General features: G+C 43.6%; 1 protein-coding gene across 1 annotated transcript in view; it reads right to left on the minus strand.

The window, feature by feature from the left end:
• dnah10 (dynein axonemal heavy chain 10) overlaps positions 1 to 26,053 on the minus strand; it is a gene marked incomplete at its 5' end in the record, with an annotated part of 73,663 nt that overhangs the window by 15,456 nt on the left and 32,154 nt on the right. The window contains 30 exons of the mRNA XM_083638108.1: positions 186 to 465; positions 570 to 717; positions 846 to 1,067; positions 1,229 to 1,446; positions 1,736 to 1,872; positions 2,972 to 3,153; positions 4,715 to 4,889; positions 4,991 to 5,152; positions 5,740 to 5,937; positions 6,380 to 6,460; positions 6,746 to 6,949; positions 7,050 to 7,221; positions 7,542 to 7,730; positions 7,877 to 8,044; positions 8,551 to 8,644; positions 8,744 to 8,916; positions 10,403 to 10,663; positions 11,449 to 11,601; positions 11,684 to 11,829; positions 11,933 to 12,052; positions 12,740 to 12,962; positions 13,154 to 13,285; positions 13,402 to 13,524; positions 19,227 to 19,362; positions 20,069 to 20,227; positions 20,315 to 20,433; positions 22,131 to 22,322; positions 22,921 to 23,067; positions 23,328 to 23,516; positions 24,566 to 24,718. Of these exons, the coding sequence (XP_083494234.1) occupies positions 186 to 465; positions 570 to 717; positions 846 to 1,067; positions 1,229 to 1,446; positions 1,736 to 1,872; positions 2,972 to 3,153; positions 4,715 to 4,889; positions 4,991 to 5,152; positions 5,740 to 5,937; positions 6,380 to 6,460; positions 6,746 to 6,949; positions 7,050 to 7,221; positions 7,542 to 7,730; positions 7,877 to 8,044; positions 8,551 to 8,644; positions 8,744 to 8,916; positions 10,403 to 10,663; positions 11,449 to 11,601; positions 11,684 to 11,829; positions 11,933 to 12,052; positions 12,740 to 12,962; positions 13,154 to 13,285; positions 13,402 to 13,524; positions 19,227 to 19,362; positions 20,069 to 20,227; positions 20,315 to 20,433; positions 22,131 to 22,322; positions 22,921 to 23,067; positions 23,328 to 23,516; positions 24,566 to 24,718 (5,056 nt within the window). The remainder of the gene's footprint in view (positions 1 to 185; positions 466 to 569; positions 718 to 845; positions 1,068 to 1,228; positions 1,447 to 1,735; positions 1,873 to 2,971; positions 3,154 to 4,714; positions 4,890 to 4,990; positions 5,153 to 5,739; positions 5,938 to 6,379; positions 6,461 to 6,745; positions 6,950 to 7,049; positions 7,222 to 7,541; positions 7,731 to 7,876; positions 8,045 to 8,550; positions 8,645 to 8,743; positions 8,917 to 10,402; positions 10,664 to 11,448; positions 11,602 to 11,683; positions 11,830 to 11,932; positions 12,053 to 12,739; positions 12,963 to 13,153; positions 13,286 to 13,401; positions 13,525 to 19,226; positions 19,363 to 20,068; positions 20,228 to 20,314; positions 20,434 to 22,130; positions 22,323 to 22,920; positions 23,068 to 23,327; positions 23,517 to 24,565; positions 24,719 to 26,053) is intronic.

Raw genomic sequence — 26,053 nt, forward strand, 5'->3', positions numbered from 1 at the left:
TAACCACAGACCTTATTTGAAGCATCGCGCCAAAAACCCATTCAAAAATCCCATAGGCGAAAACAGTGAAGAACCGGGAGTGTAGCATCAATGTTTTCTGGACTCATTCCTGCGGCTCTCTATTAGCACATGCAGTTCAAATGCCAGAGACAAAAATGTGGTTGCCATATACCAAAGGCTCTCACCAGTATAGTTGATGACCATGGCCTTCCCAAACACAGAGGGGGAATACTTTGGGTTAGCCAGCTTGGTGTTGAGGTATAGCTTAAAGTTGGGATCATAGTCCACCTCCTTGTCTCCCAGCATGATGACCTGCCTGCCCTCTGCTCCTTTCACGTTCTTCTCCAGCACATTGTCAATCACAGGGTCAATGTACTCATCGACATCTTGGAAAAGGAATGGGAAGCCATACTTGATGGCCATCTCTAGCTGCTTCAAGAAGTCTGGGTCATTGAAGGAGCTGATCTGGTGGGAAAGGTGATTATAGGTCGATGGGCTCTGTATGAATACATAGAGGAATACATAGAAGAAGAAAAGTATGGAAACATAAGAAATGATCAATATGAAACCTTGAGGTTCTTGGTCTCCTCCTTCTTCTTTATCCAGTTGAGGGCTTGCTGTTGGGGGTCAATGCACATGGGGAAACGGCTGGCTCTGGTGGTGAGGATACCGTTCTGGACCGACAGCTCATCTGGAGGCAAGCCCTCCGAGCCCCATCTGTCACACAAGAGGCTCTTTTATTGTCCTCTGCCGTTAGAATCAGACTCAATCGAAATCTGCAACTCAATCTGAAATTTGCAGCATGCACGCACGTACGCACGCACGTGGCTTTTTCTTTATCTCACCTGCTGATTTCCACGTCATCAGTCAGCAGGTTCTCCACTCTGAAAGGCTGGCTCAGGGGAATGCCTCTCTCCTGCACGTCCTTTTCCCACGTCTGGTACACCATCTCATTCCTAAAGACCCAGCTGAAAGCCCCCTCGTAGCTCAGGAAGGCAGCAGAGATGAGACAGTCACCTAGGAGACGCACACGCCGCTGCTTCAACTCCTCCAAATCAAGTGTCCAACTGAGAACAGGGATGATGAGGAAGAGTGAAGAGAGGTAGATAGACCATGGGAAGGATGAAGAAGAGGAGGGAAATGGGACAGATCAGCAACCTTTGGCCATAGGTTCCCAGTGACAGCCACATTGAATGTTGTGAATCCATGATCTGCCCTCCAGCCTCACCGCTTGTTCTCAGATCCCAGGCCAGAGATGAGTTTGTCGGCAGCTAGCAGCCTCCTCTCCATGACCTCGGCCTCCTCCTGCAGCAGCTGTTTCTCCGCCATGGCAGCATGGTACGTGTCCCCAAGAGCCCCCAGCTCCTTCTGGATAGTACTCAGCTCGTTCTGAATGCGCTCGAGCTCCCTCTTGCTGTAGAAGAAGTTCTTCTCTAGACGTGCCACCTAACAAAATCGTTGTACATCCAGCTGTTCATTCTCTATGGTTTCATATACAGCATTTGATTTGATTTGACAATAGAAAAAGCCATAATACAAAATACATCATAGCTTTAAAAATTTACAAGGATGGCACAATAAAGTCACAGACTTATTTCCATTGTGGTCCTTGATCTTTTGGCAGCAAAGATGGCGAAAGTTTGAATGGCCCGGCAGACTCAAACAATAAAACTGACCATTACATGACACAACACGACACAACAGTTATTGACAGTAGGGATATATGTCACATTACCTTCTCTCTCTTTGGTTTGATCTCCCTGGCAACATCACAGTAACCCATGACAGCCTCCACAAACTTGAACATTCCCGAGCCAGCCTTACTGATCGCCTGCATCTCCTCAAAACTAGTCTGGAGGTTCTTCAGGAAACCTGTCCATAGGAAATGGCCAGCCAAATATTCATCAAATACTTCACAAATGCAAATGCCACCATCACATACATACACATACACTGACCATATGGGTGATGATGATGATATGTATAGACAGCGGCGTGTGTTATACATTCAGGCTAACATGTTGGTCAGGAAATTCCACTCCTGTTCTGATGATGTGAAGATCACACTCTTTAGGGCTTACTGTACCCCTATCTATACTGCCCCCCTGTGGGTAAAGTTTAAGAAGGCAAGCATGCATAAACTTCAGGTTGCCTATAATGACTGCATGCGCATCTTGCTGAAAAAGCCCAGGTGGAGCAGTGCTAGTGACCTGTTCTGTAAGGCGGGGGTGGCCACTTTCCAGGCGCTCCTGAGAAATCTGAGGTACAGGTTCATCTGTAGATTGAACGTGTCTCAGAATGTTATTATTAAGTTGCTCACTGATCCTGGGCTAAGCACTGTGAGATACCAGTCACATATGTGGAAACTCTGGTATGACTCTCTTTTATAATGTACTTTTGTTCTTTTATTGTGCTCTTATGTGCTTTTTGTAATTGTGTATGTGACAACTATGGACCAAGTGTCTGTCAATAAAGGTTTGATTGATTGATTGATTGATTGTTATCATGATGTGTAATGCACTGCAGCATAAGCCCCCGTTCACACAGCACGCCGAAGCAACGCTCAACCGAAGCTCTACCTACGCTGAACCCACAAGTTTCATTTCGGCGTCCTTGTTAACAGGCGAAGCCACCACCTTGCCGAAGCCACGCTCATGCCACGCCGAAGCGGTCACTCAGGATTGACATCGAATTTCCAAGCATGACGCTGAAGCCGTGAAGCCGTGAGGCATGAAGTTAATGGGAGTTGTGGGCGGGTTCATGGCGTGAGAGTAGGTGCTGAGAGGAAAAAACAAGGCGTCTTGTGTGAACAACAAGGCGTACGTTGAGCTTGTGCTTCAAGCTTCAGCTCTGCTTACGTTCGGCTTGTGCCTGCTTCAAGCTTCAGCTCTGCTTACGTTCAGCTTGTGCCTGCTTCAAGCTTCAGCTCTGCTTACGTTCGGCGTCCTGTGTGAACGAGGGCTAGTCATACCTCTGACAGTCTTGACCTGGCTGGCATGTATGGAATCACAGTCCATCTCCATGAGCGAGCGCAGGAAGTTAGCCTCTGACATCATCCCCTTGGCTGCCTGCCAGCTGATCTCCTTGTGGCCACGCATCACCAGGATGCACTCACACACCACCTGCACCTGCTTGGGTGGCTTGGCAAAGGACCTGCACAAGGACCAGCAGACCAGCAGGAAGAGACGGACAGAGCCATAGAAAATAACGAACACATATTATAGATGTAAAGATAAACTCCATGCAGCATTTGCACGAGGCTTCAAAATGTCCTCAGTTAAAGACAGATTTGTATGTAAGGAAAAAAAACGTAAGAAACCTTTAAACTGCTGTCGTAAAATATGTCTGCTCTTTTGAAGTTTGCTGAAGTTAGTAAATGGCAGCTATTCACCTTATGTAGCCACGCCCATTTGACCCGGTTGTCTGGTCGTCTGACGACTTCCGGCAAAAAAAAAAAAAAATGGCTGGCTGCTCCAATATAATCTAACTCTGAATTAACTAATCATTTAGCCAATTGTATGTAACATACCAAATAAAAGCAAACGGCAATGTCTAAGAATGCAATGCCATGTAACTGGCTCGTTAATTCTCGCATTCCAGGGAATTACGTTAACGTCTGCGGGTCTTATAGACGGCTTATAGAATGGCTCGCACTGCATCGGAGGAGAGAAAACAATCTGAAGCTTTCTTTGTTGGAGTCCAGGTATGTTTTACAAGAAAGTGCTCGTCATTGTCGACGATAACGTTATCTGACCTGGCTAACAGTGGATACTCCGCTTGCTGGCTGTGTACCGAGCTCAAAGTAGTAGGCTGTTTTACCCCCTGCAAAAACAACTCTCTTCTTCATGACGTTCATTTATATTTCGCGCCGTGACCGCCGGAAGTGTTAACAGGACCCAGAAGAATTTGGCCCACCCCCGCGTCTGAACATAAGATGAATAGAGAAAAGCAACTTGTCAAACCATCATATTAACATTATTAACATTTAAACACAAAGCACGTATTCCCAGTGAATGTTGTCAGAAACACCTTGCATTTGTATTTTGAATATCTGTGGTCATTTTTGTGACTGAAAATGGTTATTATTATTCCTGGTCCTGGAAACTGACTCAGTGTTAAAAACCCCTGAACTATTGTGGTATATTACTTCTCCACATGTTTTGATGTCATCATCTATTCTAAGCGACTGTATATAAATATGGATGACATGTCTCCCAAAAAGTGAGGCCAAAACATCTCCATTGCCCTCTGGTGGCTGGCTGCAGTATAGGTCATAAATCCCACCCCCTCCATGTTAGTGGACGGGACCTGAGCCAAACTAAACAATCAAAGTACACGCTAAATAAATTCTTCCCAAAGATGCTTTCTGTCATTTTCGGTACTGTAGTTCGTATCACGCTGAATGTATGTTCAAATGCTCATTTTTCAGAAAAGTTTGTTTTTAAATGTTTTAAATCGTTATTTGACAATATAAAAAGGGCTGATTGACACGAGAATTGAAACGAGATATTTTGGCTTCACTTTTGCATAGCAGTAGGCAGTGGAGACGTGTAGTCCATGCAAATACAGTCAATGATCTATTCTAGACCAATACCATTGCTTGCTGGCTCAGACTCTTGAAAGCTGTGATTATTCATTCATTCTAATTAATGTGGCCGTCATCTCTAGCTATTTCAACAACAGAATAAAAAGAATGCTCTGAGGGAAGCATCACCGGATCTCTGTGACGTCAGACCTATCCAGGTCTTGCAGCGCCATGCGGGCAGCCTCCAAGACTGGCAGAGCCTCTGCCAGGGAACTTTCAGCATCTTTCTTCTCAACAGCTATCACCTTGTTCTGCTCCTCAACCTCTTTGGCTTTGTCTTCCGCCAGAGTCTTTTTCTCCTCAGCTGGAAAGGAAAGGTATTCAGAGTCATTGGTCTGTAACAGCCACGTTTTGTGGTGGGTTTCGTGAGGTCCTGCTGTGAAGTGTGTGTCTGTCTTCACTGACCCACAGCGGTGTTTGTGGAGATCTCCTCCAGCAGGACCTCACAGGCTGAAGACTTTTCCGCCAGGACCACCTTCTGCTCTGCCAGCTTGGTGTTGAGCTCAACCAGCTGCCCACTGGCCTCCTGCAGCTTATCCAAACCTCCCTCTAGACGCTTGCACTGAGCTGGGGCAGCAGAGCACAAGTTAACTCTCTCAATCAAAAAACACTCATGTAATCACACACAACTATTAACAAACAGTAACATACACCGTAAAGGCACTGACAGGGTTCTGCACAGCCTGGACTTGGAGCCTTGCCGCCGCCGAGCGGCGACAGCGAGACTGTGCATACTTGAACGTAAGCTTGTAACTCGGCGCGTTGGCTGCGGTACACCTCAAAAACACTAAGTGGCTTGTGGTACACTCATGTCCATTACATATGACGCTATCGTGTTGTTGTTTACCAAGAACTTGCAATCATGTCGGTGGGGGGCCATTTTATTGTCCCTCCATTTCAAAACTCATTCCAGTGAGCCTGCAGAAGGATTTGCTAGATGATGGACAAGCACTGTTAAATGAGGAAATTGCATTCCCTCATTCCTCACAACTGCACGCCACCTCCGCCGAGCTGCGCCGATAGGACGCCCGGCTGCGGCGACCCCCTCGGCGCAGCGCCGGCGATTTCGAGTGAGCATAATTTGCGCTTAAGGCATCAGTCCGACTTCTCCCACTGAAGCAGCTACATTTGCTTATCACGTTCATTCTTCTTACCCAGGATATATTGGTCCTTGTCCTCCAGGAGCCTGGAATAAGTGCTAATGAAGTCCAGGTAGTTCTTTGGAGTGACATAGTTACTGCGTCTGAGCTTCTGCTGGAACATCTTGCTGTACTCTCCCACAGAGCCATGGACCATGCATACATGGGCTATCACTGCTGCAGAATGTGACTCAGGGATCATTGGACTCTCACCTGTGGAATTAAATGCCATGTTGCAAGTTAATAATAATAATAATAATAATAATTATTATTATTATTATTATTATTATTATTATTATTATTATAAAAACTGTGTTTCCAGTAGAATTATGCTAAACCCATGTACTGTGAAGGAAGCACTCAAGCACTCTCCTATACCAAACATTTTCATAACACGTGCATTAAATATACAGTACTGTATCATTGGACTCTCACCTGTCGAATTAAATGCCATGTTGCAAGTTATTAATAATAATAATAATAATAATAATAATAATAATTATTATTATTATTATTATTATTATAAAAACTGTTTCCAGTAGAATTATGCTAAATCCATGTAGCTACTGTGAAGGAAGCACTCAAGCACTCTCCTATACCAAACATTTTCATAACAGGTGCATTAAATATCCTGTAAATGTGTGTAATTACAGACCGAGGAAAGACTGTGCCACGGCGTGTAATGCTTGCAGGGGCCATGGCAGGAACCAGTCTATGCCAGTGTTGTTCACCAGTCCTGAGAAGATTAAAAAAGGTAACTATAGACCCTTCTCACGCGGGGGCCATTTTGTGTCGAAAAGGCAGTGTAAACACAGGTGCAAGCAAAACACTAATGAGAGTTTCCAACTTCCATGATTGGAATCTGCCGGAAACCCTCATTAGTGTTTTGCTTGCACCTGTGTTTATTCTGTCTTTTCGACACAAAATGGCCCCCGTGAAAAGGGTCTATCGTAGTTATGTAATAGAATTATGCACAAATTTGAGAGGATAAAACCAAGCAATCTCTGGCACATTATTTCACCTGGGAAGTTCCTGCAGCGCGTTCTTAGCGTGTCTCCCACTGGGGACATGCCCAAGACGATGTGCAGGTTGTTGGCGCTCTTGTTGACAAAGTACTGCCACACGCTCTCTTTGGAAGGGCCTGCTCCCTTCGCGATGGCCTCATCACGAAGCTGGTTGAGAACAGACTCTTTCTCGTCATCAGGGAACAAGGCAGGAACAATGCCTGTAAATCAAGAGACAGCTTGACTGTAAGGTGTACAGGTCCAGCCATGTCAGATAGAGATAAACCCAGTGTGAGGCAGGAGGTGAGTTTGATATCCAACCAGAGGTGAGCATGTTGTTAATGAGCTCCAGGAAGCCTTCCTCAACCACGTGGGCATCAGTGAACAGGAACACTATTTTCTTGTTTTCAATGCCTAGCTTCAGGTAGAGGGTCTTCAGGTCCTCGCGGAAGTTGGACTCGGCGTATCCTCTGCTTAGTGTGATCTCAAACACCTGGGGGAAAGTAGATTTCATTACTACACGCTGCAGATTTCCCCTTTCAATTGTTCGTCTATATAAGGTTGTTTGATGTTTTACATCCAAGATAACAGAATTGGGATTGGGAACCAGTTATAAAAAATATCATCAACGTAACAGTTTCAGAGCTGATCTGTTGCGTGAGGAAAAGTGTGTCTGCTCTGCCTAAATGTGCCTGTATTGTAAAGCTATTTTTACTGTCCCATGGTCTATGTATGATTTTTCATCTTTGCAACCATGGTAAAAAAAAAGATCTTCTAGTATTTTGCCTCGTTGTTGTACACATGTTTTACAACCTCACAGCCAGCAGTGAAGGCAGCAAGCTTGGTGAGGGACTGCTTTCCAGAGCCCCCTACGCCCACCAACAGGGCGTGGCCATGATCCATGCGGATGACGCGATGCACCCGGGTCAGGTGCTCCAGCGCATCATCAAACAGCACAAGGTTCATCCTTGACTTGGACTCATTGTACTCCTCTAAGATTTCCTGCAGAGTGCAAAGATACCATGGTCTCAATGTCTTTTTTAAATATTATGGCATAGACTAAGTGTGACAAATAATGACATCAATCTACATCCTTGTATCCTCCACCATACCAAAATGATGATCTGACTGAGACCACTCATCAGTACCTGAAACATGGCTTTTGAAGCATCATAGTCCTGTATGTCCTCATAGACCCTTGGTTCAGACTCATTGAGGGCTGTACTGTAGTCTCCAAAAAGAATTGGGTCCCTCATGGTCGCCTCCAAGTCTGACTTGAAATGCTGGTCAATCAGGTTCTTTATATGGCCTTGGACCTGAGGGCAGAAATCCAAAGGGATTATCAATGGAAAATGGCTCAAATGTTTATTTGAAAAGTTGAAAACAGTATAACACTATAAAACTACTCAGTAGACAGTAATTATCATAAATGTCCAAAAATTTACAAAAAATAATGTTATACAATACAATACAATTATTGCAGTCAATAGAAAAAGTGAACACATAACTAAGGCCATGTTCAGACTAGGAGGCCAAATCTAATTTGTGAACTTTAGTGTCCTATTAATGATTCTATCCAGATTGGTTTTATGAGTCTGCACTCTCCAAGTCTGATTTGTGTCACTTGTCCCAAACCACATATGGAGGTCTGGACACACAGATCCGACTTGAACACTTGCCCAAATCAGATTTGGGAAACCAATCAAGAAAATGATGATTAATGACTTTAGCAGCAAATCGGATTTGCCTGTAGTCACTACAGGCAAATCCGTACACACTACAGTGTAGTGTGAACATGGCCTAAGAAGAGTATTGTTATTACCAGGATTTTGTCCGTTTCATTGATGAGTCTATCATGGAATACTCTCAGGCACTCATTTCTCCAAACACGCACAAACTGGGTGACAGTCAGAAACCTGCCAGAGGAAATGTGCAAGAGCAAAGACACTTGAGGACACACACACACCCTTTATATGAAAAGCAACTATGACTGAAGTGAATGTGCAGGATCAGACCTCTCAGCCTTGGTGAGCGTAAGTCCGCAGTAGACTCTTGACAGGTCCCTCAGGTTGAAAATGTAGTGGAACTTGGAGGGAGTGGGTGGCAGATCTTTGATGATGTTCTTGTACAGTTCCAGAGTGCAGAAGGTCACTTTATCACAAACCTTTTGTATGTCTTCCTCAAATGGCTGAAAGATTTGATCAAGGTTATTAATTCATGTCATCGGCCATTTAAGATGTATTTTGTTTGATACATGTAGAATCTCAATTGACCCATTCCAAGTCCCACCCCCAGTTACTGTTGCTAGGTCAAACGTTTAGCCCACAGCTGACAGCTCTTGTCAAACAAGAGTGTCAAAAAAATGTTAATATCTTAAAAACTATACATTGCGTCGCTTATTTTGACATTGTGAGTGTGAGCAGAAGTAGCTGAAGGGGATGTATAATGTATGTGTAGTTTTAAAGTTGTGTGAACTGTTCCAGTTTTAAAATGTGTAAAAAATGCAGCCTGGATAAGTCAGCTAGAGTGACATTTGTGACATCTCACAAGATAGGCTGGCTCCATAGGCTGCTACAAGATTGCTCAACTATTATTGGAGCACAAAGCAAAAAGGGGCGGGACTTAAGAAGGGTCAATTATACAAAACCCAGACTTCCAAACAGGCAGAATGAACAAAATATGTACATAACTATATAACATACATACTGCTAATTGTGTGCAACTATAGACCTTATTCGATTGACGTCACTCACGTACGGGCACGCCCACCGCCGCCATATTCTTGACATTGCGCAGCGCGCTGTTTAAAAGTGACTGACAGCTGTCATAGCTTAGGACGCTAGCCAACGTTACTTACTAGCCTATTTAATGCCGTTTTTACTGCGTCAGGAGCTATTTCACAACAGCTATAGTGTGCTGTGTAATAATACACGGCTGTAGTAATAGCAGCAATAACAGCCCGGGTGTTAGCTACTGTCCACAAACGTGAAGGGAAAGAGACGAGAGAGACTAACGTTAGTAGCAAACATTGGGCTCATGCAAGCAAGCGTCAGATCAAACAAACATTTAACGTTAAGGTTATTTATCTTTGCTGTCACAACAATGTTTGATGATGATGATGTCATTGGTGGCACAAAAGTAAAAATGTCAGACCAATTGCCACAGATGAAATAGTTATAACGCTAGGACTCAAGGGATTTGAAAGCCTTCAGCTCCTGAGACATGTAGCCTATGCCAATACTGTATTCACAATGTCTGGTACGTTATACCTGGCAATATAATGAGTTATATTTACTCTAAGTCCGTTTTTCATAGGGGTCCGCACCTCCGACCAAACTTATATTTTCATCACTTCTCTTTGACGAAGCCATAACTGTTGCTATATGCTCGGCCAGACTACGTTACGGTTGCGGTTTGTCAACAATATGGCGCCGCCCATTGTTATCGAATAAGGTCTATTGGAATCTCCTTATTGAGACCTATAATTTTAAACCTTCCAAATGCAAATTAGAGTAGAATAGTGTTTTGGAAAAGAGGAACATGGTTCATTAATTTCACCAGTATTGCAATGTATTTCAAACATTCCACTCAAGTGAACAAAGTCCAATCCTGAAGGATCTGGATGATGGAGGTTCTAATATGCACTGATTGATGAGGCAGTAGATGCTGCTCACTTTAGTGTGGCCTTTGATGATGGAAGCGTAGATGAGGTGGAGGGACTCCTCCTCAGGAAAGGGGATGCTGAAGACACTGAAGAGGGAGACGAAGCGGGGATCCACCTCGTTCCTCCCACCTCCTGCCTTCCCCATGGCAGCGATAAAGCCCAGGTCCTTGAGGATTTTGCAGTTCAGCTCCTTCCCTCTGTCATACATGCCTCCTCGGTTCAACAACAGCTTCAGCAGTGCGATAGGCTGCTGTGTGCCATACTCATCCACCTGGACAGGCATAATATCACAGCACAGTTAGACATACAGACATGCAAGAGCTGTGATCATGGTAAGGTCAAGATTGAGGAGGACATCGTAGACTAATGCCCAGTTCAGACTAGACACTCAGAGGGTTTTTGGTGCTTGCCGACAACCCCCTTCCTTTGCCCCCGAGAGCTCGCCTTTGAGTCACTGAGGTCCGACAGATACTGTATCTAGCAGGCTAAATATCTGGTTGTGTCTTGAGAGCCATCACCGTGCTACAGCCAATGAGAATGCAGTCACAGGCAGACACGGCCGGGGTGACGTCTGCTTTTTTGCAGCAGGCTGCAGACACAGACAGGCAAGTGGTCTGACGGATAAAGTAGGGGCCATTGTACCAGTTTGGTGCAAATTGCTGTCCCACCACCAAAAATCTAAATTAAAACGCATTTGTGACTACAGTATGCAAATCTTAAAGATCATTCTATTATCTATTGAAACACAAAATAATATTAGTGAATAACTCTGGCTTACATTAGTAACTCTTGACTTTGAGCCAAGTCTGTAGAATGGTCCATACTGTGTGTTTAGACAGAATAAAGCCGGTGTGAGAGTGTGTTTGTGGACTTGTTGGGGATTCTCCTGGTGAAATATCTTGTAATGTGTGATCCTCTAGCAGCTCAGTCATATAGTGTGAAAACCACAACTACTCAAATTCAAGACTCCTGATTACGACACAGCAAGTTGTGTGGTGTGACAACCGTCGTCGGGTAGTGTGTCCATGCCATTAGTTGAGAGCTTGGAGTAGGTACCTTCGGCATGTTTAGGTCATCCATGAAGACCAACAGTCTCTTCCCCATGGGAGGGCCGTAGGTATCTTTGGTCCTCTTCTCCACACTGGCCTCCAGGTTCCTCTGCAGGTCCATCGAGGTGGTTCTGGATGAGAAGTTGATGGTCAGAGTCATCTGGAAGCAGAGGGAAAAACAATTAAAGGATTGTTTTTTATTTAACACTGTTTACATACTCATAGCTGTGCAGTGAACTTACAGTGGTGTCTGCATCAAGTTTCTTTAGGAAGTTCTGAGTGGTGGCAGTTTTGGAGGTGCCAGACTCTCCCACCAGAACCACTGGCCTCTTTATCTTCACCATTTGCTCCAGCATCCAGCTGGCTCTGGTCGTGTCCACAGTAGGGACTGGAGGGGAGAAGGAGGATCAGGGGGTCAGGCAGAAAACAATGTGGTGGACAGAGATGTATGCATGGAGCACATTTTTTCTGCTCACTGAATCAGCCTTTACCTAGAATATCAATGAACTTCATGTCAGGGTTGTGGATGTACTCTGTGACCAGGGAGCTCCAGGGAACCCACTTCTCCTCTGTCCCATCAAAATGGAAATCATACAGAGTTGGCAAATAACCTGTATGAATAGAGACATTTTGTTATCCATAATATATAATATGTGTCTGTCTTTCTTTCTTTCTTTCTTTGATCAAATGAACACATAAACATGTATGCATGTGAAAAGATGTCAAACCGAAGACGCATGTCAAGCAAAACACAGCTTATTCCAATCTTAATCTCCCACCATGAACTTTTACCTAAAAGGATGAGGTTAATTCATAATTAATAATAATTGATTGGATTTATATAGCGCCTTTCTAGACACTCAAAGCGCTTCACATGTCATGGGTGGGGCCGGGGAGGGAGGGACTCAACTCATCCACCACCGATGTGTAGCACCCACCTGGGTGATGCACGGCAGCCAGTTTGTGCCAGAACGCTCACCACACATCAGCTCTCACGGTGGAGAATAGAGGACAGAATTAGGTGGCCATGATTGAAGGAAGGTGTGGGGATATACACCCCTACTCTTGCGAAGAGTGCCGATGGGATTTTTATTTATTACCACAGAGACCTCGGTTTAACATCTCATCCGAAGGAGTCCCTGTCTCTGCCCTGGGGCATTGGGGAGATCATTAAATCAGACCAGAGGGGAAGAGCACCTCCTACTGGTCCTCCAAGGTTCGCAGTGCTTACTCTAGTCAGTGCTTGCTCATTTGATAACCATTCAGAAGTAAGCGTTGTTTTTTTGTTCTCATCTCACCTGGGATCTCTCCGGGCCCAGCCGTAGCCGTCTCATCATGGACTGTTTTTAGGCAGGACAGTTTTTTTATGAACTCGTCAAACTTGGTCCTGCCGCTGTCCAGCAACGTGGCCCCTAGAGAGCAGTACAGAGCTTCCAGGAAGTAACACTCCAGGACTTGTGCACTGCACCTTTCGCCCTCGGTGTCGAGCAGAGCATCTAACATCAAGGACAGCTGAGTCACCTGAACACCACCCACACATACAGAATGCTGAGTCACCAAAACACCACCCACACAGAATGAATGCAGGAGCCTGGAGTGGACATTGGTCTGTATTGATTACTACACAGTTCATGTTGGATTGCAATTCTTCATACCACAATACAGTAATAGGGGCATATGAGGACATTTGGAATGGGATGGGATTAACAAACCATGTTCAGATCTGTCTGGGGGACAATAGTCTTCAGTTTCTGCCCCTGCTTGCCATCAACAACACCATCCACAATCCTTTCAACTGTTCTGTGCACGTATTTCTCAAACAGCTTGTTCAGATCTTCTTGCTCCTAGACAAAAACAGATGGAGATCAAAAGACAGGTGAAAGGTGAAACATTCTGAAACGGTATGATTTGTGCTGAAAGACTACAATCAGCACAGCCTATATAGATGATTTTCTCATACCCTGTGAGGTCTGTTGTTAACCCATCTCTGCCAGTAGGGGGTGTAGCGAAGGTTTTTGGGGTCAACAAAGACCATCCCACAGCGGGACACAGTGGCAGGGGAAGCATACTGCAGATCTCCAACCTGGAAAACAGGATGACTTAGAGACTGAGCAACACAGGTTGCAGAAAAGTATAGTGATGTGTAGGGAAATGTTAGCCAGGTAGAACTGACATTTTGTTTCAAAAGTATAGTGATGTGTAGGGAGATGTTAGCCAGGTAAACTTTACTGATCAGTAGAACTGACATTTTGTTTCAAAAGTATAGTGATGTGTAGGGAGATGTTAGCCAGGTAAACTTTACTGATCACTAGAACTGACATTTTGTTTCAAAAGTATAGTGATGTGTAGGGAGATGTTAGCCTGGTAAACCTTACTGATCAGTAGAACTGACATTTTGTTTCAAAAGTATAGTGATGTGTAGGGAGATGTTAGCCACGTAAACTTTACTGATCACTAGAACTGACATTTTGTTTCAAAAGTATAGTGATGTGTAGGGAGATGTTAGCTTTGTAAACCTTACTGATCACTAGAACTGACATTTTGTTTCAAAAGTATAGTGATGTGTAGGGAGATGTTAGCTTTGTAAACCTTACTGATCACTAGAACTGACATTTTGTTTCAAAAGTATAGTGATGTGTAGGGAGATGTTAGCTTTGTAAACCTTACTGAACACTAGAACTGACATTTTGTTTCAAAAGTATAGTGATGTGTAGGGAGATGTTAGCCTGGTAAACCTTACTGATCAGTAGAACTGACATTTTGTTTCAAAAGTATAGTGATGTGTAGGGAGATGTTAGCCAGGTAAACTTTACTGATCACTAGAACTGACATTTTGTTTCAAAAGTATAGTGATGTGTAGGGAGATGTTAGCTTTGTAAACCTTACTGATCACTAGAACTGACATTTTGTTTCAAAAGTATAGTGATGTGTAGGGAGATGTTAGCTTTGTAAACCTTACTGATCAGTAGAACTGACATTTTGTTTCAAAAGTATAGTGATGTGTAGGGAGATGTTAGCCAGGTAAACTTTACTGATCAGTAGAACTGACATTTTGTTTCAAAAGTATAGTGATGTGTAGGGAGATGTTAGCCAGGTAAACTTTACTGATCACTAGAACTGACATTTTGTTTCAAAAGTATAGTGATGTGTAGGGAGATGTTAGCTTTGTAAACCTTACTGATCACTAGAACTGACATTTTGTTTCAAAAGTATAGTGATGTGTAGGGAGATGTTAGCTTTGTAAACCTTACTGATCAGTAGAACTGACATTTTGTTTCAAAAGTATAGTGATGTGTAGGGAGATGTTAGCCAGGTAAACCTGATCAGTAGAACTGACATTTTGTTTCAAAAGTATAGTGATGTGTAGGGAGATGTTAGCTTTGTAAACCTTACTGATCACTAGAACTGACATTTTGTTTCAAAAGTATAGTGATGTGTAGGGAGATGTTAGCTTTGTAAACCTTACTGATCAGTAGAACTGACATTTTGTTTCAAAAGTATAGTGATGTGTAGGGAGATGCTAGCTTTGTAAACCTTACTGATCAGTAGAACTGACATTTTGTTTCAAAAGTATAGTGATGTGTAGGGAGATGTTAGCCAGGTAAACTTTACTGATCAGTAGAACTGACATTTTGTTTCAAAAGTATAGTGATGTGTAGGGAGATGTTAGCTTTGTAAACCTTACTGATCACTAGAACTGACATTTTGTTTCAAAAGTATAGTGATGTGTAGGGAGATGTTAGCTTTGTAAACCTTACTGATCAGTAGAACTGACATTTTGTTTCAAAAGTATAGTGATGTGTAGGGAGATGTTAGCCAGGTAAACTTTACTGATCAGTAGAACTGACATTTTGTTTCAAAAGTATAGTGATGTGTAGGGAGATGTTAGCCAGGTAAACTTTACTGATCACTAGAACTGACATTTTGTTTCAAAAGTATAGTGATGTGTAGGGAGATGTTAGCTTTGTAAACCTTACTGATCACTAGAACTGACATTTTGTTTCAAAAGTATAGTGATGTGTAGGGAGATGTTAGCCAGGTAAACTTTACTGATCACTAGAACTGACATTTTGTTTCAAAAGTATAGTGATGTGTAGGGAGATGTTAGCTTTGTAAACCTTACTGATCACTAGAACTGACATTTTGTTTCAAAAGTATAGTGATGTGTAGGGAGATGTTAGCCTGGTAAACCTTACTGATCACTAGAACTGACATTTTGCTTCAAAAGTATAGTGATGTGTAGGGAGATGTTAGCTTTGTAAACCTTACTGATCACTAGAACTGACATTTTGTTTCAAAAGTATAGTGATGTGTAGGGAGATGCTAGCTTTGTAAACCTTACTGATCACTAGAACTGACATTTTGTTTCAAAAGTATAGTGATGTGTAGGGAGATGTTAGCTTTGTAAACCTTACTGATCACTAGAACTGACATTTTGTTTCAAAAGTATAGTGTAGGGAGATGTTAGCCAGGTAAACCTTACTGATCACTAGAACTGACATTTTGTTTCGTTCTGCACATCAGTCTATTTAGCCTCCATCCCATCCACAGGGATTTCAGTGTGTGAAGGAGGACTTGCCTTGACAGACACCTCCGTCAGCCAATCAGCATCGCCAAATCCAATCTAAACTCTGCTTGTTCATGACTCTTGTTCTTGTTTAATTGTTATTGAGTCCATTCTTGCAATAACTGCACTCACGCCACGGCTGTGTTTACTCTACGTTAACGCTACTGCTCGTTGCTTCGGGAGCCGCCATACTGTTTTGCCAGACTTGCGTTGTCAACTATGGGGCAGGTCCTTGATTGGCCCATGTACTTTGTAATTTCTGAAAATCGCTGGTGGCGGGCTGGAGGCCAGACTGAGCCGCAGAAAAGAACAGAATGTGAGGTCATGTGATCAGTATGGTTTACCAGGCTAAGGAAATGAACAGAACAGAATGTGAGGTCATGTGATCAGTATGGTTTACCAGTCTAAAGAAATGAACAGAACAGAATGTGAGGTCATGTGATCAGTATGGTTTACCAGTCTAAGGAAATGGACAGAACAGAATGTGAGGTCATGTGATCAGTATGGTTTACCAGTCTAAAGAAATGAACAGAACAGAATGTGAGGTCATGTGATCAGTATGGTTTACCAGGCTAAGGAAATGAACAGAACAGAATGTGAGGTCATGTGATCAGTTTACCAGTCTAAGGAAATGGACAGAACAGAATGTGAGGTCATGTGATCAGTATGGTTTACCAGTCTAAGGAAATGAACAGAACATAATTGGCTCGTTTGAGTTGACTGCCGCCTCGCCTGGAAAGCAGACGAGAGCAGGCGAGCACAGTCAGGCGAGGCGTCAACAAGTCGAACACCCCCGACGGCACACTCACTGCTGCTTTTCTTCTTCTACAGTTTTGTTTAACAGCGGTTTGTAAACAAATTAAAACATGCATTAGCGCCACCCACACTCACTGCTCAAATAACACAGCCCTTCAGATTCCTTATTTTAATTTTAATGTAGGCATTCCAGGTGGTATTTATGTAAAATATGGAGTGACAGCTTGGAATAGATATAAAATTGAAGTTTCTACACTTCACTGTGGGTTTGTGATGCACCTGTGTTGAACCAATGGGCGCTCAGCTTGATGCGTTTCTCGTCATCGTCTGTCATCCACAGTCGGGCGCAGTTGGTGGGGAGCAACTGCGGCGCCTCGCTCCAAATCTGCGCCCGCCTCGCTCTCGCGAGAGTCACGTGACTCACGCAGTCGGGCAGGACGGAGCAAGTCGGACCACTTTCTAACCATCATGCAACGGGGCAAGCAAGGCGCTGGTCGAATCTGCGCAGAATTTGCTCATCTCAAACGAGCCTACTGTGAGGTCATGTGATCAGTATGGTTTACCAGTCTAAGGAAATGAACAGAACATAATGTGAGGTCATGTGATCAGTATGGTTTACCAGTCTAAGGAAATGAACAGAACATAATGTGAGGTCATGTGATCAGTATGGTTTACCAGTCTAAGGAAATGAACAGAACATAATGTGAGGTCATGTGATCAGTATGGTTTACCAGTCTAAGGAAATGAACAGAACAGAATGTGAGGTCATGTGATCAGTATGGTTTACCAGTCTAAAGAAATGAACAGAACAGAATGTGAGGTCATGTGATCTGTATGGTTTACCAGTCTAAGGAAATGAACAGAACAGAATGTGAGGTCATGTGATCAGTATGGTTTACCAGTCTAAAGAAATGAACAGAACAGAATGTGAGGTCATGTGATCTGTATGGTTTACCAGGCTAAGGAAATGAACAGAACAGAATGTGAGGTCATGTGATCAGTATGGTTTACCAGGCTAAGGAAATGAACAGAACAGAATGTGAGGTCATGTGATCTGTATGGTTTACCAGTCTAAAGAAATGAACAGAACATAATGTGAGGTCATGTGATCAGTATGGTTTACCAGTCTAAAGAAATGAACAGAACATAATGTGAGGTCATGTGATCAGTATGGTTTACCAGGCTAAGGAAATGGACAGAACAGAATGTGAGGTCATGTGATCAGTATGGTTTACCAGTCTAAGGAAATGAACAGAACAGAATGTGAGGTCATGTGATCAGTATGGTTTACCAGTCTAAAGAAATGGACAGAACAGAATGTGAGGTCATGTGATCAGTATGGTTTACCAGTCTAAGGAAATGAACAGAACAGAATGTGAGGTCATGTGATCAGTATGGTTTACCAGGCTAAAGAAATGGACAGAACAGAATGTGAGGTCATGTGATCAGTATGGTTTACCAGTCTAAAGAAATGGACAGAACAGAATGTGAGGTCATGTGATCAGTATGGTTTACCAGGCTAAGGAAATGAACAGAACAGAATGTGAGGTCATGTGATCAGTATGGTTTACCAGTCTAAAGAAATGAACAGAACATAATGTGAGGTCATGTGATCAGTATGGTTTACCAGTCTAAAGAAATGAACAGAACAGAATGTGAGGTCATGTGATCAGTATGGTTTACCAGTCTAAAGAAATGAACAGAACAGAATGTGAGGTCATGTGATCAGTATGGTTTACCAGTCTAAGGAAATGAACAGAACAGAATGTGAGGTCATGTGATCAGTATGGTTTACCAGTCTAAGGAAATGAACAGAACAGAATGTGAGGTCATGTGATCAGTATGGTTTACCAGTCTAAAGAAATGAACAGAACAGAATGTGAGGTCATGTGATCAGTATGGTTTACCAGTCTAAGGAAATGAACAGAACAGAATGTGAGGTCATGTGATCAGTATGGTTTACCAGGCTAAAGAAATGGACAGAACATAATGTGAGGTCATGTGATCAGTATGGTTTACCAGGCTAAAGAAATGAACAGAACAGAATGTGAGGTCATGTGATCAGTATGGTTTACCAGGCTAAAGAAATGGACAGAACAGAATGTGAGGTCATGTGATCAGTATGGTTTACCAGTCTAAGGAAATGAACAGAACAGAATGTGAGGTCATGTGATCAGTATGGTTTACCAGGCTAAGGAAATGAACAGAACAGAATGTGAGGTCATGTGATCAGTATGGTTTACCAGGCTAAGGAAATGAACAGAACATAATGTGAGGTCATGTGATCAGTATGGTTTACCAGTCTAAGGAAATGAACAGAACAGAATGTGAGGTCATGTGATCAGTATGGTTTACCAGGCTAAAGAAATGAACAGAACATAATGTGAGGTCATGTGATCAGTATGGTTTACCAGGCTAGGGAAATGTATGCTGAGCACAGCCATCTTGAAATTGAGACAAACCTCAAACAGCAGGGCACAGTGACCCTGTAAACGGATCCTTTCTCCATTGGCCAGAGTGAGGAGCTTGTTGTCATCCATCACTGAGTTCATATTCTCTACCCACAGGGCGTCCACATCTCCATCAAACAGGATGTACCTGTCAGTTGAAGTTCATGTCTTTATTCAAGATGTACTCTTTACTCAGTATTTCAGAGAATTCCTTGGAGAGGTCAGTGTTTCCTGCATACTGTTTTGTAGATGGGGGTAACTACGGTTCTGTGTTGTTTACAGTTTTCAGTTTGAGAATGGCTCTGGTTAGGATACTTATCTCATGATATATGTGGGCAATAGAGCTGTCACTTTTTATTCAAAATTTGAAAATTCCTTTGATCGTAGGAGAAAAATAAAAAATCTAACTGTTAATTACCTGTCAATTAAACATTTGGCAAATAATCCTATGATAAGAATGAGAAGTGTGTGTGTGTGTGTGTGTGTGTGTGTGTGTGTGTGTGTGTGTGTGTGTGTGTGTGTGTGTGTGTGTGTGTGTGTGTGTGTGTGTGTGTGTGTGTGTGTGTGTGTGTGTGTGTGTGAGAGAGTGATCAGAATTTTGTCCGGCCACAGCTATGCCATTTTCCGTGCAATCTATCTATTTATCTATGTATCTATTTTTCTGGATGGGGGCTGACAAAATAATTATATTTATATAGAATTATATTATACATATCTAGCTGTGGGGACAATTTTCCAACTGTGAAGCCACCACAGCATAATGACTAATGCTATGAGATATGTTTGTCGGTTTAATTATTGTGCAACACACCATACAGCAAAAGATCTTTATTAATTCCTAAACGACTCTTTACCTCCTCTCTTTTTTGTCAGTGGGCTTGTTGATGTCACGGAAGATGTTGGACAGGATCCCATCAGTCCAGTCTCGAGTGACGGGGTCCAGAATGCCGTAGAGTTCGATCACACTCATGGCTTTAGGGTTCAGCGGGTACAGCTTGGTCAGCAACCCTAATCTGTTTGTGTGGGCATAAAACAACTAACTCCACAAGCAACGATCTGGGAAGGTGGGGTAAAGCTAGGTGGGGTAAACTGCCACTGACCTGGTCTGAGCTTGACATAATGTGCTGATCACAACTGATTTTCCTCCACCTGTGGGGCCCACCACCATGGTAGTGTGTCTGGTCATCATAGTCTCATACATCTGCACCACCTTGTCCACCTGAAACCACAAATACAGTAGTATTCACCTTATGTAGCCACGCCCATTTGACCCGGTTGTGTGGTCGTTTGACGACTTCCGGCTAAAAAATAAATAAATAAAATGGCCGGCGGCTCCAATATAATTTAACTCTGAATTAACTAATAATTCAGCCAATTGTATGTAACATACCAAATAAAAGCAAACGGCAATGTCTAAGAATGCAACGCCATGTAACTGGCTCGTTAAGTCTCGCATTCCAGGGAATTACGTTAACGTCTACGGGTCTTATAGACGTAAGTGGCTCGAGTGCTCGGAGGAGAGAAAACTATCTGAAGCTTTCTTTGTTGGAGTCCAGGTATGTTTTACAAGAAAGTGCTCGTCATTGTCGACGATAACGTTATCTGACCTGGCTAACAGTGGATACTCGCTTGCTTGCTGTGTACCGAGCTTAAAGTAGTAGGCTACGTTGTTTGTTTTACCCCCTGCACTGTCCGCTACAAAAACAACTCTCTTCTTCATGACGTTCTTTCATATTCGGCGCCGTGACCGCCGGAAGTGTTAAAACAACCCGGAAGAATTTGGCCCACTGCTGCATCTGAACATAAGGTGAATAGACCAAGTCAACATCTAATCATCACCGTCACATGCTCTAGCAAAATCCTTGCCACTCATGGTATGAAAAGAAAAGCCTGCAGAAAGAAGACAATCGCAGCCTGCAGGGTCTCAAGGTTCCTACACACGGCCGACGAGTCTAAGCGATAAACTCGCAGGCACTCGCATGTACTCGCAACTCGCCCTGCAGCTTGGTTGGCTGCCTTGCTGTATTCCCGTCTTCAATTGGTCTATTTCGGTTTTGGCCCCTCCTCTCGTCTTGTCGCCTGCGATGTCCACTCGCCAGGTCTCCCAGCATGCTTTGCAAGCTGGTGAGCGACAAGATGGCGCGGGGGAAGGAGGGGCATTTCGAAATCGACCAATTGAAGACGGAAATACAGCAAGGCAGCCAACCACGCTGCAGGGCGAGTGCGAGTGCCTGCGAGTTTCTCGCTTAGACTCGTCGGTGGTGTGTAGGAACCGTCAGACACAGAGGAGACACGTCTCAGACACAGAGGAGACACCTGCAGGGTTTTTCCTGCATAGAGGAATTTTGGTGGTTTTAGCCACCCCCCCTGATGGCCCAAGCCACCCCCCAAAAAGCCAGGACAACTCTGACTGCATACTAACTCAAAATCAAGCATTTCTACTGTATAATTTTAAAGAATTTCCAAGTTAAAGTTCCATATCTGTACCTTCAAATGACTTCCTTTCTGAAACTTGGGGTGTTGTAAAAACACAATGCTCCATCATTTCTGACAATGACTGATATATTTGTGTTCAGGATAACCCTGACACTAACCCAACATCAGGATAACCCTGACACTAACCCAACATCAGGATAACCCTGACACTAACCCAACATCAGGATAACCCTGACACTAACCCAACATCAGGATAACCCTGACACTAACCCAACATCAGGATAACCCTGACACTAACCCAACATCAGGATAACCCTGACACTAACCCAACATCAGGATAACCCTGACACTAACCCAACATCAGGATAACCCTGACACTAACCCAACATCAGGATAACCCTGACACTAACCCAACATGCTTGCTGCCATGCGTAGTCACTGCCTAAAGGCCCGTTGTGAGCCAGGACAAAAAACCCTTACCTGGTTAGGCAGCATGACATATTTGTTCTCTTCCAGGATCTGTTCCACAGCATCGTTGAAGCTGGGGTAGCGAACGCGAGGGCAGTCCAGCCCAGGGAACAGGTCTGAGATCAGCCCAAGGAACAGAGGCACGTCCTCAAACACAAACTTAGGCAGGTTCATGTCCCTGAGGGCACGCATCAACACCACATCCTATGGTGGAAAATACTATTGGTTAATACCTAGAGAGCAATATCTGGAGGATGATAAACAATCCCTTAGTCCCATTACTGAACACAAATGAAACATAAGAGTTGCATGTTTCCAAAAATGCACTACCTCACTGAGGTGTGGTGAGCCTCTCTTCAGTTCTCCTGCCATCACGAGTACAGACTTACCTCATTGAGGTATGGTGAGCCTCTCTTCAGTTCTCCTGCCATCACAAGTACAGACTTACCTCATTGAGGTGTGGTGAGCCTCTCTTCAGTTCTCCTGCCATGACGAGTACAGACTTACCTCATTGAGGTGTGGTGAGCCTCTCTTCAGTTCTCCCGCCATCACGCGTACAGACTTACCTCATTGAGGTGTGGTGAGCCTCTCTTCAGTTCTCCTGCCATCACGAGTACAGACTTACCTCATTGAGGTGTGGTGAGCCTCTCTTCAGTTCTCCCGCCATCACGAGTACAGACTTACCTCATTGAGGTGTGGTGAGCCTCTCTTCAGTTCTCCTGCCATGACGAGTACAGACTTACCTCATTGAGGTGTGGTGAGCCTCTCTTCAGTTCTCCCGCCATCACGAATACAGACTTACCTCATTGAGGTGTGGTGAGCCTCTCTTCAGTTCTCCTGCCATCACGAGTACAGACTTGAGGGCTCGCAGGCCAAAGTCATAATGAGACTGCTTGGAGAGCTGCTCACGGGCCAGATTATACAGTACGGTCATCTTCTTTGCCAGGATCTGGAATGAACAGGAGGTCAAGTACAGTCCTGAACCAGTAACTCACAATGTCCAGACAAAGTGTGCGTGTGTGTGTGTGTGTGTGTGTGTGTGTGTGTGTGTGTGTGTGTGTGTGTGTGTGTGTGTGTGTGTGTGTGTGTGTGTGTGTGTGTGTGTGTGTGTGTGTGAGTGAGAGAGAAAGCATGTTCCTTGTTCTTATTTTTCATGTCTTTTCCTAGCACATCTTTCGGGAGAGAAAAGTGTGTTTGTGTGTCCTTCACCTTGGCCAAGAGGAAGCCCTCAGAGAAGAGCATGATCTCACAGATCTGCTGCAGGTCGGGCACGATGACCACCACAGGTCTGAAGAGGGCCTTGACTGACTCTGGCAGCTCTGTGCGCCCTGCGTAGCCTGGGTTCATCGTGATGAAAATCCCCATGCGCTCATCCAAACTGATCTCCTGGCCTTCAAACTGATGTGCAGTCAGAAGGTAGTGTTGGAGGGGATAAAAGTGAACAACTCTTTTACAGTTTGCAAATAGGCTAAAACAGGCAAGCCATAAGCTTATCATCAGCAGTGAAGTGATGTACCCTTTGGATGCTTTTTGAAAATGACATTCATGTGATGCATTCATTGCTGGTCCTTTGCTTCATCTATGAGGCTGCATTCAGACAGGGTCCAGCGCAACACAACACAGTGGCCGCTGCATGTAGTGCGGCTGTAGTATTTCGGGGTGGGAGGGTCTCATCACTTCACCCCCCCCCCCCCCTTTCTGCCTTCTCCCTTCAAAACAAACATTTATCTATTTTTTTTGTTTTTGTTTCTGTTTCCAAACGTTTTCGTTTCTGTTTTCCAAGGGCGCATGCTCATGCAGCAACCAGCAGCGTGTTAGTCTGGTGTTTTATGTTGTTTTTTATGTCGTTTACTACGTCTTCTAGTACTAGCAGTTCACTGTGTTCAAGTTTAAGTGTTCCTACAACTGATGTTTGTTCTCTACTGTGCACTTTAGATCGCTGCTACAGTTGTCATATTTGCACTTTAACCGTTGTGTTGCACTTTAAACTGCTGCTCTAGACTGTTCTTATAATGTTTTTATTTGTCTAATTTGTCTTTATGTATGTACTTTGTATTATGCTTTTTGCAAACCAAATTGCCCTTTCGGGACACTTAATAAATCTTGAATCTTGAATCTTGTTTGATATCTGTTATTTTACCATTTCATTCTGATCGCTTTCAGTCGTGTATCGGAGCCGTGTTTCCTGCTGAGTGATTCATACAGTATAAAAAGGCAGGCTTTCATTGACAAAATAACCAGATGATTGTCCCCCCAAAGTTGGATCGCCCTGAGCTCTGTCGCCGTACGACCTCTGTGTGTTTTTCACGCAGCCCCCTGCTTGACCCACTGCCTGGAGCCTGACGGACTACCCCCACTGACTATGAATGGAGCGTGGGGGAAGGGGGGGGGGGGGGGAATCGATGCAGACTGCTGGATCCTGTGTGAGTCCAGCCTGAGTGACTTACGAGGAACCTCTTGAGGTGCAGAGTGAGTGCATTGCGGATGGTCTGGATCTGGGAGGAGATGACAGACAGCACCGAGGCGTCGATGCGGTTGAACTCATCAAAGCAGCCCCAGGCTCCGCACTGGGCGAGGCCAGAGAATATCTTCCCTACAGCCTGCACACAAACGAGCCAAGGGATCCAAGGAGAGAAACGTTAGTGACAAATGAAAATGAAAACGCATTGAGAGTGCCTACTTAGTCCAGCAGGCTTAGCAATAGTATCTGAGCAGTGCAATATTGAATAATAACATCATATTTAATAATAACATTTGACAAAGAAAGCATTAGCCTTGTTCGAAACCGGTCCCTACAGAAATAGTGGACTAGTGTGTCGGTGTCTGCGATTTTGATTCCCTGTATAGTCCACTGTAAAATACCCACAATGTACTGCAATGTCTAGTGAACACAGAATGTCGGCTACCCTACAATTTCTCCCATATACCACAATGCAATGCCATTGTGTTTACCGAAGGAGAATAATTGTGAGGTAGTGTCCGAAACTAGTTTGATCGCCCCCCATATCGTTCACTATTATGATAAACACTACATGGCGAATAGTGAGTGAGTGAATGAGTGAACCATATCGTTCACTATTATGATAAACACTACATGGCGAATAGTGAGTGAGTGAATGAGTGAACCATATCGTTCACTATTATGATAAACACTACATGGCGAATAGTGAGTGAGTGAATGAGTGAACCATATCGTTCACTATTATGATAAACACTACATGGCGAATAGTGAGTGAGTGAATGAGTGAACCATATAGTTCCCTATTATGATAAACACTACATGGCGAATAGTGAGTGAGTGAATGAGTGAACCCTATAGTTCACTATTATGATAAACACTACATGGGGAATAGTGAATGAGTGAATGAGTGAACCATATAGTTCACTATTATGATACACACTACATGGGGAATAGTGAGTGAGTGAATTAGTGAACCATATAGTTCACTATTATGATAAACACTACATGGGGAATAGTGAATGAGTGAATGAGTGAACCATATAGTTCACTATTATGATACACACTACATGGGGAATAGTGAGTGAGTGAATGAGTGAACCATATAGTTCACTATTATGATAAACACTACATGGGGAATAGTGAGTGAGTGAATTAGTGAACCATATAGTTCACTATTATGATAAATACTACATGGGGAATAGTGAGTGAGTGAATTAGTGAACCATATAGTTCACTATTATGATACACACTACATGGGGAATAGTGAGTGAGTGAATTAGTGAACCATATAGTTCACTATTATGATAAATACTACATGGGGAATAGTGAGTGAGTGAATGAGTGAACCATATCGTTCACTATTATGATAAACACTACATGGGGAATAGTGAGTGAGTGAATGAGTGAATGAGTGAACCATATAGTTCACTATTATGATACACACTACATGGGGAATAGTGAGTGAGTGAATGAG

This window comes from Poromitra crassiceps, assembly GCF_964638095.1.
Source record: "Poromitra crassiceps genome assembly, chromosome: 6".
NCBI classification, from domain to species: domain Eukaryota; kingdom Metazoa; phylum Chordata; class Actinopteri; order Beryciformes; family Melamphaidae; genus Poromitra; species Poromitra crassiceps.